Here is a 13652-nt window from a genome sequence, read left to right as displayed (position 1 = left end):
AATCTGAAAACTAAAAACCAAAATCTAAAAACTATGCAAACAAGTCTCTTCGAGTGAGTGTAGTTTGTTTCCAAATCATGAACCAGGCCACATATGGATCGTGGACTTGCTTTACCATCCATATTTTGGGCCTTTTGAAATTTTCTTAACCAGAACAGATCATAGGACCTGCAAAATATAAACCGAATCGAACCGAAATCGCGTCAGATCGATTTGAATCGGATTGAAAAGAACAAACCCCCACACTCTCAGACGACCACGGTGGCTCTTGGTTTACCCGAGGAATTAGGGTTTACCATCGGCGTGGGTTTACCATCGGAGAAGAATGGGTACTTCGGTGCAGGTTTCTCCACTGTGCGGAGTGTACAACGAGAACCCACTTGCGTACTTGGTCTCCATCGATGGCTTCAACTTCCTCCTCGACTGTGGTTGGAACGACCTCTTCGACACTTCCCTCCTCGAACCTCTCTCCAGGTTCCTATCCTTATTACTCCCTCTTTGTTTTTTTTGAAATCGAAAGATTCAATCTCAGTTTCGATTCTTATGTTTTTTAAATCAGGGTTGCTTCTACAGTAGATGCGGTTTTGCTTTCTCATCCAGATACGCTTCACCTCGGTGCTCTTCCTTATGCCATGAAGCAGCTTGGACTCTCTGCTCCCGTTTACGCCACCGAGCCTGTTCACAGATTAGGTCTCCTCACAATGTACGATCAGTATCTATCCAGAAAGGTGAAATCTTTTGCTGCATTGTTTATTTTTGTATATATTCTGCATTATGTCGTTTTCTACGTTGTGCTAATACGATGGTCTTACTGTTTGCAGCAAGTCTCCGACTTTGATCTGTTTACGCTGGATGACATTGATTCCGCTTTCCAGAATGTCATCAGATTGACTTACTCTCAGAACTACCATCTTTCTGGTAATGCAGTTTCAGTAATCCGCAAATGAGTTTATTAGGAGACCTCAAAAGTTTTATCTTTGTCCTATTAGGGAAGGGAGAGGGTATTGTAATCGCTCCTCATGTTGCTGGACATATGCTGGGAGGTAGTATTTGGAAGATTACAAAGGATGGGGAGGAGGTTGTGTATGCTGTTGACTACAATCATCGGAAAGAAAGGTACGCATTTTCAGCTTTCACATGATTGTGGAGTTCAATTTTTTTTGTTCATAACTAATAGTAGAGAAGCAGGATGTTGATACTGAGCTTTACATCTTTATTCAGGCATTTAAACGGAACTGTTTTACAGTCTTTTGTTCGGCCTGCTGTTCTGATTACCGATGCGTACAATGCTCTTTATACCAATCAAACCCAAAGCCATCACAGGGACACAGAATTTCTAGGTTGGCTTTTAGCTCAATATCTGTTATATATCATCTCTTCTATTTTACTAAGGAGTGCTCATGTCCAACATTTATAATTCAGATACCATTTCGAAACATTTGGAAGTTGGGGGAAATGTTTTATTGCCAGTAGACACTGCGGGTCGAGTTCTGGAACTTCTCTTGATACTTGAACAGGTGGGAGGTTCAGTTTTAAATGTATTTTGTTTTTGGTTAATCCTTTCAGCTATTTATATGTAGATACTAAATATTTGATCAAACTTGCAGCATTGGTCACAGAGAGCTTTTAGCTTTCCCATTTACTTTCTCACATATGTGTCATCTAGCACAATTGACTATGTTAAGAGCTTCCTCGAGTGGATGAGTGACTCCATTTCAAAGTCCTTTGAGACATCACGTGATAATGCCTTTCTATTGAGGTCATTTTTTTCTGAAATGTGTCACTTATATGTGCCGTCGTTCGCATATCGTAACAGAAGAATTTAATGTAATTCAAAACACTTTCAGGCATGTCACTCTCTTGATAAACAAGACTGATCTGGATAATGCTCCACCTGGTCCAAAGGTTGGTTTATAAGTAACTCACGCATGTTTGGTCGTATTTAGAACTTGGTGGATTGGATATTTTGTGTTCTTTCTCCTCAGGTGATAGTAGAACTATATTATTTTTTTTAGTATTTTTAGTAACTGAACCTGCTTATATAGGTTGTTCTTGCGTCCATGGCTAGTCTTGAAGCTGGTTTTGCTCGAGATATATTCGTGGAGTGGGCCAATGATCCCAGAAATTTAGTCCTCTTTACCGAAACAGGCCAGGTACTTAATAGACCCATTACTTGTTGAAGAACTCAAATGGATGGGTTGTTTTAAAGAGCTGATAGTAATTTCTCCTCAGTGCTGGTCAGCTAGTTAAGTGGGTGTGGAATCATGAATCATGATAAATGAGAATCTTTTATTTGCAGTTTGGCACTTTAGCTCGTATGCTTCAGTCAGCCCCACCTCCCAAATTTGTTAAAGTCACCATGTCTAAGAGGGTTCCTTTGTCCGGGGAAGAGTTGATTGCATATGAAGAGGAGCAAAACAGATTGAAGAGAGAGGAAGCCCTGCGAGCTAGCCTCGTCAAAGAGGAGGAAACGAAAGTTTCCCACGGACCTGATGATAATTCAAGTGAACCTATGGTCATAGATACCAAGACTACTCACGATGGTAATGTTTGTCTTAAACTATGCAAAAATTCCAGCAGCCTTGATTATTATTTCTTCCTTTTCATGTAAACTTCAACTTAGATTGGAAAGTCCATAGAGTACTCCTTGTATATGAATTGGTTAGCTGCCCTTAGGAGGCAATTTAGTGGTCACTTTGGAGTGACGTAGAAGCTATATTTAAAAGTCTCATGTTACATCTGCTTAACATCTGTGTTAGTTTTCAGTCCCACAGTATGTTTCGTTTTCCTGTTGTCTTTTTGATGGGTCTTCTTGCCATTACGTAGTGGTCTGCAACTGACGTTTCACATTTCTGACCACACATGCAGTTGTTGGGTCTCACGGGCCTGCATATAAAGATATATTGATAGATGGATTTGTTCCCCCATCCAGCAGCGTTGCTCCAATGTTCCCATTCTATGATAACACAGCTGACTGGGACGAGTATGGGGAGGTCATTAATCCAGATGACTACGTGATCAAGGATGAGGACATGGACCGAGGAGCAATGCATGTACGTACCCTGTAACTCTGGTCTCTGTTTGGTTTTTATTTAGCTCTTGTTTCATCAGCGACCAACTAGACCTCTTCTCTTATTTTCTATGATGTTGTTTGCATACTTGTTCTTTAACAGGACTTTCTGTGTATTAATATATGCGAAATCTCCACGATATGCACTGAAGATTTGGGATACAAATAGGAAACCCTAACATTTTTTTCCATAAAGTTGCTTAGGCTCTTGATTTGACTTCATTACAATTCTTCAATCCAGTGCATTGGTTCTACAATTGGCTCTTTATTTTCTTTTTGACAATTGATTGCTTGCGAGCAAGGATTTCTATGCTGTACTTGGTTTTGATTGTGTAAATGTATCAAAAATGTTAATCTTTAAACCATCTTTTCAGAATTAGCTATGTAAACTCTTGTGTTGCTATTAAATATATGATATAAAATCCCATTTCAGGCAGGAGGTGATGTGGATGGAAGGCTTGATGAGGCAACTGCTAGTCTCATGCTAGATACTAGACCTTCGAAAGTCATATCCAATGAGCTCATTGTAAGTAGACTCCAATCCAAACTTCATAAGAGCCCCCTATCCATCTACAAAGCAAAAGATTGATAGAGATATTGCTGCTGTCAAATTTCCTTGATAAATGATTTGGTTTGTTCTTATGCTTTTTTTTGTACAGGTGACTGTTAGTTGTTCACTGGTCAAAATGGACTACGAAGGTCGTTCAGATGGCCGCTCAATCAAGTCAACGATTGCACATGTTTCTCCTCTGAAACTTGTACGTTAGCGACTCCTTTTTTCCCTTCTCTTATATGTATAGTAGTCAATCACTTCAGCTGATGTAATCCAATATCATGTGAAGGTTCTGGTGCACGCAACAGCAGAGGCTACGGAGCATTTGAAGCAACACTGCTTGAACAGCATCTGTCCGCACGTGTACGGTCCGAAAATAGAGGAGACCATTGATGTGACTTCTGATCTATGTGCCTATAAGGTAAACTAGGAAGATCCTCTTAACACATGGGTTTTGAGTTGTCATAAAAACTTAACCTGTATGGTTCCTCCTCCGTATGACATCAGGTCCAACTCTCTGAAAAGCTGATGAGCAATGTGATCTTCAAGAAGGTACCTTTTGTTTTCCATGATTTTCTTGTTTCGATTCTCATTTAATAATGTCTTCCAATGTTTAATTTTTGGAAATGATCTATATAAGCTGGGAGATTCAGAAGTAGCATGGGTGGATTCAGAGGTAGGGAAGACAGAGAGCGAGAAGCGGTGTCTGCAACCAATGGCAAGTGCAGCAGCTCCTCACAAACCTGTGCTAGTGGGAGATCTGAAAATGCAAGACTTTAAGCAGTTTCTGGCAAGCAAAGGAGTTCAGGTAGAGTTTGCAGGTGGAGGAGCTTTACGATGCGGTGAATATGTCACTCTAAGGAAGGTCGGTCCAACTGGTCAGAAGGTAATAACTTTATGCTAATGTATTCAAAGCCAATATATTATTACCAGTCAATGGCTTATGTGAAGTTAATATTTATAACCGGTGGTTTGGTCTTCAGGGAGGAGCATCAGGGCCACAGCAAATTCTGATAGAAGGACCGTTGTGTGAGGATTATTATAAGATCAGGGATTATCTCTATTCTCAGTTTTACCTCCTCTGATGGTATAAGAGAGAAGATGCAGCTTCTTCTTCTGTTGTTTCCAACACTTTTCAACTACTTCGGTGTAATCTTCTTTGTTTTGAATAACTTAAGTGTAATCTTTTACATAGTCGATGATGAGCCATATTATATCGGCCTTGCCCTTTGACATCTTATCAGAGATGCTGAAACTAAAAGCAAAAACCGTGCTCTGCTGACATTGGCCGAAGACCTAAGTGTGTGCTGACATGGCATGCATTATTTAAAAAAATTCTAACGCGGTAAACATGGGAGATAAAAAAAGTTAAAATTTAATTTAATTAGCTGGTTAGGTGGTGTTGGTGTGTGTGTTTCGTGTGAGGGCGATCACTCCAACAAACACTCTCTCATTTTATTTTTTCAGTGACGAAGACAAAGCACCACCACCACCAAACGTATTATTCTTCTAATTTCTAAAACCCTAAAATAATAAATCCCTTCGCCTTTATTTCAATCTCTTCTTCTTCTACTTCTTACCGATTCTCTCGTGATTTTTCTTATCCTCTCTCTACCACCAACCATGGCTTCTGCGACCGCCACGTGGACTCCTACCTCCCTCCAGCTCCGTCTCGCTTTGAGCTCCGGCGTTCGCCGTAAACCCAACGCCGTCTGCCTACGCCCCTCGCGGATTGGTAGAAAATCTGTTTGTGGAGTTGTCTGTTGCGTTTCGCAGAAGCCGGAAGTGGAGGCGTGGACTGGATCGGATTCGTCGAATCCGCCAGCCGACGGTTTGGCTGGGTGGGCCGATTCCGGTAACGGTAACGGTAACGGTAACGGTAACGGCAACAAGTCTTCTAGAGCTAAGAAGAAGAGTTTGATTGAAGGTATACGCCGATGAGAGTTGATTTGCTTATTTTTGTTTCACTGATTCGGAGTTTCCTATGTTCCAGTTTAACTCACAGTTGGTTAAATATCTGATTGCAAATTGAGAATTGCTTGTTCAACCGAGTGTGTATAGTTTAAGCTACGACTTCAAATCTGAATCGTACCACATGGTTGCACTCGAATGTTTTCTTATGGAGCTGAACATTATTACTCTTTTATCTGTTCAATAGTAAAAATTCAGAGGCTGTACATATACTCAAATGGTACATTTGCATGTTAACAATTGTGTAGTTTACCGGTACTTCTGGTGGACTAATAACAGTTTGCTAGTAGTTTTCTTTCAGGTGTGGTTGGGGCTGGAGTTGCTGGTATCGTTTTGTTTGCTGGGCTAAGCTTCGCGGTAGCGTCTTTTAACAAGCGTAATCATTCCAGTAAGTGCAATCTTTCAAAGCTTACTCGAGTGCCTCTTTCAGAATTTGGTTTTATTGATGATGTATATGGCTATTAAATTTTGAGCGCAGGACTCAAACCGGAAATGCAGCCGTTGACTTCTCAGCAGGAAAGCGTGCTTATTTCACCTAGTGATGAAGCCAAGGTAGCTGACAGTGAGGAAAACAGTCTTAAGGACGAGGTTGAGAGTATAGAAAACAGTGATATAGGCCCGCAAGGTGATGAAGCGTCTGGTGAAGATAAACTACTGGGTACTGAGGATTCGTCATTTGATGGTATCGTATCTGATGGAACAGATGCCACTGAAAATTTCACTTCCGAGACTACGCCTGAAGCAGAGCTGAAGCTCCATGTTCAGTCGGATCCTGACATGCCAGAGAGTGAGAAAATAATTTCTGAATCTGAGTCTATAGATTCACAAAAGAGTGGTATTACTGGAGCGGAAAATCCAGAAGAACCTGATAGCCTTCCAGACACTGAACCAACCAATGTGTCTGATTTAGATAATCAAGCCGACAGTCAGAAAGAATCTATAGACTTGGATTCAGCCACTGAGACTGTAGCTGTTGGCGTTTTGGTTGCCTCACAGTCAGATTCGACTTCGGATCCTCACACTGTGCCACTAAATGCCACGGGGTCAGCATTCTCGACTGTGACTGAGGATCTTCCTGAGGTAAACGGAACACCTGAGGACTTGGCTGCGGAAAGTATGTCATCAATCTCGGACGTAGATACAGCGAAAGAAGTTGAATCTTCAGAAACTCCTGTGTCAGAATCAACATATTTGTCAAAAAATGAACTTAGCGTGGATAGTGAAGTCGAGCTTACCGACAATGGACTTCTGGAAACATCGAGTGGTGGAAGTGCATTTTCTTCTGCAGGAATTCCTGCACCTTCAGTATCTTTTCAAGTGAATCCTGGAAAGATTCTTGTCCCTGCAGCTGCAGATCAGGTCCAGTGTCAAGCATTTGCTGCTCTGCAAGTTCTGAAGGTAATATTATTTTGTTGTTGTACAGACTCTCGGTATGTTGTTTGCTTCTTTATGGCACTTGTAAAATTTTCAGCTTATGAATCATTTTTCCTTTTGCCAGGTCATTGAAACTGACACCAAACCTAGCGATCTATGTACTCGCAGAGAATATGCCAGGTGGCTGGTTTCTGCCAGCAGCGCATTATCTAGGTATATTTTATGATATCGTTAGTGAATCTGGTGGGTTTAAAATGTTCATCTTTGGTATTGAAAAGCTAATTTCATACATTTTTTTTGTGTTCTTCAACTCTTGGCAGGAACACGACCTCAAAAGTGTATCCTGCTATGCATATAGAGAATGTTACGGAGCTTGCTTTCGATGACATTACTCCTGAAGACCCTGATTTTTCATCCATTCAAGGTGAAAATGAACTCTCTCTTCCCAAAACAAAGATAACATATGAAGCTAACTTCTGTATACTCTTTTCAGGGTTGGCTGAAGCAGGACTTATCACAAGCAAGCTTTCTAACCGCGATTTGCTTAACGATGTTGAAGGCACATTCTTGTTTTCCCCTGAAAGGTATTTATGTCACTGCAAAATGGGAACTCATCCAGCTTGTTAAAAAGAAATTCTTCATTTGTGTATATCGCAATCTTTAACTATTCTTGTAAAACAGAACGGCATAAAATCATTGTTATTTCTGTTTTTAGAATAGTATGATACTTTGTACTTTCAGATTACATTTGCATTGATGTATTTGCTTATTTCTACTAGTTAAGCTTGTTTCTTGTCGATGCAGCCTTCTTTCACGCCAGGATCTTATAAGCTGGAAAATGGCCTTGGAGAAACGACAGCTTCCAGAAGCTGATAAAAAGGTTGCATATCAAGCTTGGTTTTATATACTTCTCATAATATTGCATATAATCATCAATTCAATCCACCCTGCAGATGCTGTATGACCTCTCGGGTTTCATTGATATCGAAAAGATAAACCCAGATGCATGGCCTGCCATCATCGCCGATTTATCTACCGGAGAACAAGGAATCGCTGCCCTTGCATTTGGTACGCGCATATTCCACCTCTAGATATGTCTTCTAGCACAATCATGGCCTTATTGTATTATGCACACCCGTTTTGTAGGTTGTACAAGGTTGTTTCAGCCTCATAAACCCGTCACTAAAGCTCAAGCTGCCATTGCTCTCTCAAATGGTGAGGCTTCTGACATAGTCATTGAAGAACTGGCACGCATCGAAGCAGAATCAATGGCTGAAAAGGCCGTGTCTGCACATAACGCCCTGGTTGCCGAGGTCGAAAAGGATGTCAATGCCAGCTTCGAGAAAGAGCTTTCCATGGAACGAGAAAAGATTGAAGCAGTTGAGAAAATGGCAGAACAGGTGAAACTGGAGTTGGAGCAGCTGAGGGAGAAGAGAGAGGAAGAGAATCTGGTGTTGGTGAAAGAACGAGCTGCAGTTGAGTCAGAAATGGAGGTGCTCTCAAGGTTAAGACGTGAAGCTGAAGAGAAGCTGGAAGACTTGATGAGCAACAAGGCAGAGATATCTTTCGAGAAGGAAAAGGTTTCCAGTCTTCGAAAAGAAGCTGAAGAAGAGAGCCAGCGGATTTCAAAGTTGCAGTATGAATTGGAAGTAGAGCGTAAAGCACTCTCCATGGCCAGGTACTCCTTCTACAATTCCAGCTATGTTTTGTTAATAATGTCAGTGAAGCTAGCCAATGAGTTTCAATCTGTCCATAACTGTAGCGGCTGAATCCTCATATGTTATTTGTTCAGATCATGGGCCGAGGAGGAAGGAAAGAGAGCTAGAGAGCAAGCTAGAGCTTTAGAAGAGGCTAGAAAGCGATGGGAGACAAACGGACTAAGAGTTATTGTTGACAAAGACCTTCAAGAGAATGTAGAGACTGAACAAAGCGTACTGCTAAACACCGTAGAGCGATCTTCCATTGAAGGAACCGAGGAGAGAGCCCAAACCCTTATGAATAAGCTGACGGAGATGGCAGAATCCGTGGGTAAAAAGTCCCGGGAGGTGATATCCATGGTGATGGAGAAGATACGTTTATGGATTACAGTCTTGAAGGAATACGCTGAAAATCTGGGGAAGCGAGCGGGAGAAATGAGAGAGGCAGCCGTTGTTAAAGCAAAAGGAGCAGCAAAGGAGGTTGAGAAAGGGACGGTTCAGGTAGGCGATAAGGTGAAGAGAATGGCTGAGGAGTGTAGAGACGGAGTTGGGAAGATCACTCAGAGGTTCAAGACCTAAGTGAATTTCTTCAACTTGCTTTTTTGTTTTCTTGGAATAAAATAAAAAGAGAATAATGGGATGTGGCCATTATACTATATACAGTATCGGTCAGTGATGACCAGAGAGTTAAAAACTGCAACATTTTGTAATCTTTGTTATGTGCTTACTTACACTCTAGTGCATTTACTAGTTGCCTTGTTATGGTATACATAGGCAAATAAACACTCCATGATCTGCTAGTAGTCACTACAAGTCCAAATAGTGCGGCTAATGCATGCACATAACAGTTAGCCATAACTCGCATCTGAATTGCCCACATATATAAAAAGAGAAAAGTAAACAAAGTTGTACTTATTTAAGCTTAACTGTAATGGGAGAAAAGGAAAATGTAACTGTTATTGGTTGACTCTTGACTTATCTATAGTTTCCATACCAAAAGTAAACGAGCACGACCTACTTTTTTGATAATCCAGTATCCGACCGCTAAGCGCGATCGACTAACTCACCGGGCCTAAGTCCATGCCATTTCAGGATTTTTAAGCGTCCACTTAAGGGCCCATGTTTACGCGAAGCGGTCTGGAGGGCGAGAGGAGCCCATGTAAATCCCCTCGTGGCCACTCAAGTTGTTTGCAGAAAACTTTATGGGTTGAACTTTTTATAGTGACTGGGCTCACCCCGAAGGGCCACCTCGCCAGAAACCTTATCCCACGTTCAGTACTGGCCGTAGCCCACCTGACGCAGGGGTTTTTTAGCTAACCCAGTTCCACCCCGCTACCCCCGAGTATCGAACTGGCGACCTCGAGTAGTCGTGTGTGAGAAACATTCAGTACTGCCGCTAGGCCACCTGATGTTCTCAAAACTGTACAGGTTGAACTTTTTATAGTGACTGGGCTCACCCCGAAGAGCCACCTCGCCAGAAACCGTATCCCACGTTCAGTACTGGCCGTAGCCCACCTGACGCAGAGGTTTTTTAGCTAACCCAGTTCCACCCCGCTACCCCCGAGTATCGAACTGGCGACCTCGGGTAGTCGTGTGTGAGAAACATTCAGTACTGCCGCTAGGCCACCTGATGTTCTCAAAAAAAACTTTATGGGTTGAACTTTTTATAGTGACTGGGCTCACCCCGAAGGGCCACCTCGCCAGAAACCTTATCCCACGTTCAGTACTGGCCGTAGCCCACCTGACGCAGGAGTTTTTTAGCTAACCCAGTTCCACCCCGCTACCCCCGAGTATCGAACTGGCGACCTCGATTAGTCGTGTGTGAGAAACATTCAGTACTGCCGCTAGGCCACCTGATGTTCTCAGAGCACGACCTACGTGCCATGCTTTAAATCAAAAATCAGGACAAACTAATTAGTGCGAAGGCGTGAAGCCACCACATATTAGTACTAGTGGGATTATAGACTATAGAGGAATACCCAAAGTATATAAAACAAAGAACAACTCTCCTTTTTTTTAACTAATTACAGGAAGACATAATTATTTTAATTTTTTGTGTACTTTGTTAAAGATAAAGAGTGAAATAATATTCAAATTTAACCATAGTCCGAATTTGTTTCGCAAATAAGTATATGATAATACATATAAAAATTAAGGTGAGTTTGTAACTAGTTTGTTTATCAATGGACTACAATATGCTTTTTGAGTGATTTACATATAAAGTCAGTTTCTGACTTTTTATATCAGAATAAGACATTTTCTTATACTGAGGTAGTTTTTGCAAACTAGTGATGACAAATGACTTAATTTACCTTTAAAAAGCGTAACTGAGCTCAAATTGTTTTAGTTTCTTTTATTTTTTGTCGTTTTGCAATTTGAATTTCAAATGAGAAAGTGAGTGGTGGACCCTTAAAAAGTGTAACTGGATTTAATATTCCATCAATTTTTAATTTCTTTTGTTTACGGATACTGATGTTAGAAAGAGAAATCGAGAAAGAGGAGAAGTGTTAGAGACGACGGCGATTGTGACTAAATTAAAGCGAAGGTGTGTTGTGAAGATGACGACGAGGAGCAAAATGCCTGGGAAGGAAATAGCCGTAGGTTGGTTGTGATTTTAGCAGTTTTTTTTTTGTTTCTTGAACTCCAAACCTAATTCCAATTTGATTTCTTTTCCAGAAGCGGCCCTGGTTGAAGAAGTGAACGAGCGTTTGTTGGAGAGGTTATTTGCCACTGATCGAAGGAATGTGTATGTATGTACATCAAGCGACGAAGATGAAGTGGATGTTCTGTCAAAGAGGAAGAAGACGATCTCATAAATCTTGTCATCATTCTCCTTGCAACGAAACCGAAAGCTCTATGAGCGAGCTCACACCGTTTCTTGTTGCTCAGAGTCAAGTCCTTCCAAACCGTTTTCTAAAAATCCCACAACCATCACAATCATTGTATCTTGTTTAAACATAGAGAAGGTTAGGTCTTTCAAGAAGAAAATATATAAGCTCTTACGTAGAGATAAATGGGTTCTATGAATTCAATAAGTAATGAATTTTTTTTTATGATAGTAGAAACCAAGTTGTTTGCCAATATTACGTATGGAGCATAGTGTCTTTGGAGACTATACAATGGAGCATGGCAGATGTGGGGGCTATAGCTATGTGTACACCGTTGTAAAGATCATTTTGTACAGTGTTGTAATTATATCCATGTGTACACGGTTGTAATGATATCCATATGTACACCGTTGCAACGATATCCATGTGTACATCATTTTGTACAGTGTTGTAATTATATCCATGTGTACACGTTTGTAATGATATCCATGTGTACACCGTTGTAACGATATCCATGTGTACATCGATGAAATGATATTCAACCTATTTTCCACATCGACGAAATAATATTCAACCCATCTTCCACATGTGTACACTGTTGTAACGATATCCATGTGTACACCATTGTAACGATATCCATGTGTACATCGATAAAATGATATTCAATCTATTTTCCACATCGACGAAATGATATTCAACCCATCTTCCACATGTTTACACTGTTGTAACGATATTCATGTGTACATTGATAAAACATGATTATACACTGGAGCAAATATTTAATTGATGAAGTGTGATGGATACACTGATATTAAACAAGGTTCCTAGGGTTGGGTGATGGTTCTGTACATATAAAGCTATACGACTTGGTTGTGTACACCGTGTGAAATGTACATATGTAAACGTAAGTGAATCAAAAGAATATTAGTTATATGTGAGATATGAACAACACATGGAGTCGCATGATGGGTTAGATATAGTAGATGAGGTCGCAATATTATTGTACATGGAATCTTGTGTACACGTGGATGGATAAGTTTGGCCACATAGGAATGTACATAAAATAGAAATAGACATAGATGAATATTAATAGTAAAATATCGGATTTAAAGACAATGATAAATTATGTGCATCAAAACATGAGCTAAATTGTGTATTAGGAAATCTGGGGGTCAATTCGAGAAGATGTATATGCAAATCAGAGAGTTTAAGACAAAAAAAGTTTATCCTAAAAATTAAAGGACTAAACATGCAAATACAAGAAACTTGCCAATTGCTGCTTGAGCTTTCGTTTTGCAACTGAGCCTGATAGTGACGGCAAAGAACGACGCGGCGAGTGTAATGGTTAACGTAGGTGGTGTTGCTGCTTGTCACCAGAGACGAAGAAGCTCGTGTGGTAAGGGTTATGAACGCATAGGCCTTCCATTCGCCGGTTATAACCATGCAGTAGTCCACGAACGGAGAATGGTACAACAAAAAAATGAAAAAAAATTTAAGATACTTTAGTTAAACTGAAATAAGAAATTAATTTGTACAAGTTAACAGACCCGAGCTTAAGATGCAGTGAGCAACATGATTAATTAGCAATGTTTTATTATTTTTATTTTGACAAGACACTGTGAAAATAGGTTGAGCAAGCAAAGGATGCAGTTGAATGAAAAAGGTAAATCTTTGAGTAATATGGGACGTTCATAATAAATGGTAGTACAATGATCAAACGGCTATTATTAATAACAGAGGTGTCTTGTCCAGATCCAGCACATGCAATCTCAGCTGTCGAAATAAAAGAAAAATCAAAGGCTGAGAATAAAGGTACGTCACTTCCTAGGTTTGGTTAGTCAACAATATAGTTGGAGCTGAATTGAAAATGTTAAAACCCAAGTGCTCTTAAAAAAAAAGTACTCTAGTAGAAGAAAGTGTCCTAAATTGAAAATAAGAAGTCAAAAACTGCCTTATACTGTGATATTTTCATGTTTTTTTCCCGAATAAGAATCGGCAAAAGAGAATCATTCTTAAATGGATCGCCCATTTTAGTATACACCCCTGTGGGCGTGACATGCATAAAACATTAAATAAATCGTTGAGAGAAAATGCTTGTAAGTATCTCCTATATATTATTTGTGAAACATTACAACTTCTTTTTGTAGTCACATGTCATC

The 13652-nt window shown here is 40.3% G+C and overlaps 2 protein-coding genes across 3 annotated transcripts; both read left to right on the top strand.

Annotated features, from left to right (window-relative positions):
- The first annotated feature begins 206 nt into the window (after positions 1-206).
- On the top strand, positions 207-4863 carry LOC106348299 (cleavage and polyadenylation specificity factor subunit 2). Its single transcript, XM_013788015.3, has 17 exons — positions 207-474; positions 560-728; positions 822-918; positions 990-1116; positions 1222-1340; positions 1423-1517; positions 1608-1759; positions 1848-1905; positions 2046-2153; positions 2300-2543; positions 2869-3053; positions 3504-3596; positions 3730-3828; positions 3913-4044; positions 4131-4175; positions 4264-4509; positions 4607-4863. The coding sequence occupies exons 1-17, from the start codon at positions 326-328 to the stop codon at positions 4706-4708; spliced, it is 2220 nt and encodes a 739-aa protein (XP_013643469.2). The 5' UTR covers positions 207-325; the 3' UTR covers positions 4709-4863.
- A 176-nt stretch (positions 4864-5039) lies between these two features.
- On the top strand, positions 5040-9427 carry LOC111207470. Of its 2 annotated transcripts, none has more exons than XM_022705521.2 (10): positions 5040-5550; positions 5896-5982; positions 6073-6992; positions 7093-7181; positions 7289-7392; positions 7462-7552; positions 7773-7848; positions 7922-8036; positions 8115-8646; positions 8761-9427. In XM_022705521.2, exons 1-10 carry the CDS (start codon positions 5247-5249, stop codon positions 9242-9244), a joined length of 2802 nt encoding a protein of 933 aa, XP_022561242.2. In that variant the 5' UTR covers positions 5040-5246; the 3' UTR covers positions 9245-9427. The 2 variants fall into 2 exon arrangements, with proteins under 2 accessions (XP_022561242.2, XP_022561243.2); XM_022705522.2 differs by having other exon boundaries at positions 5311-5550; positions 5885-5982.
- Positions 9428-13652: the final 4225 nt, after the last annotated feature.

This window comes from Brassica napus, chromosome C7, assembly GCF_020379485.1.
Source record: "Brassica napus cultivar Da-Ae chromosome C7, Da-Ae, whole genome shotgun sequence".
In the NCBI taxonomy this organism is placed as follows: Eukaryota; Viridiplantae; Streptophyta; class Magnoliopsida; order Brassicales; family Brassicaceae; genus Brassica; species Brassica napus.
Note: the sequence above shows the minus strand (reverse complement) of the source record. Positions and strands in the feature narration are given on the sequence as shown.